This window comes from Zootoca vivipara, chromosome 17 (assembly GCF_963506605.1).
Source record: "Zootoca vivipara chromosome 17, rZooViv1.1, whole genome shotgun sequence".
Classification (NCBI taxonomy): Eukaryota; Metazoa; Chordata; class Lepidosauria; order Squamata; family Lacertidae; genus Zootoca; species Zootoca vivipara.
In genome coordinates this window covers 28,853,080-28,855,789 of record NC_083292.1, presented here as the reverse complement: position 1 = coordinate 28,855,789, position 2,710 = coordinate 28,853,080, and the positions used below count along the sequence as shown (strand labels likewise).

The 2,710-nt window shown below is 49.6% G+C and overlaps 1 protein-coding gene across 1 annotated transcript; it reads right to left on the bottom strand.

The window, feature by feature from the left end:
• Nucleotides 1-66: 66 nt before the first annotated feature.
• LOC118076226 (C-reactive protein-like) lies at nt 67-2,132 on the bottom strand. The gene is made up of 2 exons (XM_035098853.2): nt 2,069-2,132; nt 67-994 (listed from the first exon to the last, which is right to left on the bottom strand). The coding sequence occupies exons 1-2, from the start codon at nt 2,130-2,132 to the stop codon at nt 381-383; spliced, it is 678 nt and encodes a 225-aa protein (XP_034954744.1). The 3' UTR covers nt 67-380.
• Nucleotides 2,133-2,710: the final 578 nt, after the last annotated feature.

Here is a 2,710-nt window from a genome sequence, read left to right as displayed (position 1 = left end):
GCCTTAGGTTGCCTACCCTGCTCTAAAACATATGTTTGTAAAATGCCCTATATATTTTTTGGCAGAAGGTAATAGGGACGATCAACCTGACTGTTGATCAACATGACTGAATGATCTTAAATTTGCAGAGGGAAATATGCTTTTGGATTATACATGGAACCTAACAAAGGGACAATATGAGTGGAATCTCCGTGCCCTTACTATGGCAAAAAGGTTATTGATGAACTGGAAGAATAAAAATGCAACTCCCTTCAACGATTGGATTGAAGATACGTACAAACTCACTGCACATAAACGAGTTGTGTGCAAACATGAGCAACTAAGACATTTTAAAGAATAATCGCACACCCACTTTCCAGAACATGCTCTTGTGTTTAAGGTCACCATGCGAGCTCAACAATAACACCACCCTTTGCTTCATAATGGACTGTTTCCCAATCAATCATGGCGTTGCCAGAAAGATTGTCGTCAAGCAAAACGAACTCCATTTCCTCATGGGACAGCACCCTCTCCCACATCCTCACATCCAGGAGCTCTCCGACATAGCTGTCGTTGATGTCAAAGCCGCCCCCCATGTTGTCTTGATCTTGACCAAGCACAATGGATGAGTCTGCGCTGATAGAGTATCCTTTCTTCAGGCTCTTTGGCGGTAGACGTTTTCCGTTCACCCACAACCTCGCCAGCCCTGTGGTAGAATCCCAAGACGCGCACAAAGCCTCTCTTTCAAGCGACTGTTTTTCTGGGGTCAAGAAGGTTACTGCTTCACCTCCCACATAGAAGCTGTATTGGTTGGGTTTGGATTTGTAGATGATGATATCGTTGTCGCTCTTCGGGGTGGCATAAGAGAAAAGGCTGTAAGCACGGGTGAGGTCCGTGTAATGTTTCAGGCACACGGTGAAGCCGGTCAACGGCTGCTTCGGGGAGGCCTTCAAAACCACATGGGTAGTATTCGATGCTTGCATGAAAACGACTTGCTTCCCAGAGAGGCCTGAACCTGAAGGAAGAGGAAGGAGGAAGAGAGAATGTTGCGGCTATCTTCAAAACTTTTCACCTGAGCAGGTGTGTCGGAGGGGAGAAGCTCAAGAGAGCCTCTCACTTCTCCTTCGTTGCCCAGCTCCAACACAACAGCCCTGCAGTGCTGCCAGTGGGTTTTGTTCTCCAGTAGTTGCTGCTGCGACCCTCCTCCTTACTCTTGCAGACCCAGATGGGAGGGGACTTGGCATGCACCGGGGCGATGACTTGTAAAAGGGTTCTGAGCCAGTGCCCCAGCACTCCTCAGGTCAACCCCCCCCCCTCCACCCAATGCTTATGTGGCACTGTGTGCTCCAAGTGAAATGGTCCATGGCCTGCTCCTTCCCACCCCACTGTCAGGGACCGTGCTGAGGAGGGCTGCACTGAGGAAGAAAGGTGGGAGCCACCCCCTCCCCCTGATCCTGAATCTTCCCAGGAGCAGGAGGACAGTATAGGTTTGGAACAGTGGTGTGCAGAAGGCAGAAGCTGGGAAATACTGGATAGGGAACAGCTAGCAGAAGAAACACTGGAAGAGAGAGAGTTAACAGATTCAGTCTCTGGGCAGCATTCATTCCCCCACCCCCAGAAAGTGTCAGAACAGAAAGCACAGAGGGTACAAACTCAGATTACAAGACGTAGGAATGACATGGATTAATAGGGACAAAGGGGGGTGACCCTTAATTGGGAGCGCCGCCATTTCCAGGAGACTTGTTCTTTGTTCTCTCGCTGTGATTATTAAAGATTCTAACTTGTAAGACGTTTCTTTCGTTCAGGGCAGTCTCGAGCAGGTCGGGCGCCCTGGCACTGAGGGGCGGAGATCGCTCCGACGCCCCTGCCCTCGCAGGGCGCAGCATGGTTTCTGTGTGGCTTTGCCGCGCAGCGCCCTTCCTACCGGCCCAGCGCCCTGGCACACCGTGCCACTGGGGCTCTACCTAGAGCCGGCCCTGCTTTCGTTGATCTTATCTACTGCAACGGGGAGGAAGTCAATTCCCCAAAGCCTGACACCCACCTCCAGCACAGTGATTGCCCTGCAAATGCAGCTGAAATGGTCACCTACCTTGCTGCCCAAAAGACTGACAGGCATTGAGGAGGAGGAGAAGGAAGAAGAGAAGCACCTTCATCTTGGCCGTCTGCAGAATGAACCAAGGCAAGGCAGAACAGGTGTCAAGAAATGGACTTGGGATGGTCTCTCGCTCTGGCAGAAGAAGAATCTTGCTTGAGAGCTTCAGGCTCCACGCAAAATATACCCTCGAGCTGCGAGGGGTGTGGAAGCAGGTTTAGGAAACTCCTTTCCCAGGAAAGATTGCCTAAAAGTTGCACCTGATGCTTCCTCCTTTCAAATTCTTCAGAAAAAGAGGTTATAAAGTGAACTGCGCATATACAGTGAGGGGGAAAAGCTGCGAGGGGTGTGGAAGCATGTTTAGGAAACTCCTTTCCCAGGAAGGATTGCCTAATAGTTGCAGCTGATGCTTCCTCCTTTAAAATTCTTCAGAAAAAGAGGTTATAAAGTGAACTGCACATAAGATAAAAAGTAACTGAGCCTGTAGCAGGTGGGACCATTTCTGGCGATAGCAGAAATGGCCACACTTGCTGAAGCACAGTCGATGTGAAGGTTGTTGAATCTTCTGCAATCCCTGGGGTTCTCCTCCTGTTTCTCAGATTTAAGTTTCTATACTGCTTTATAACTATATATATATAT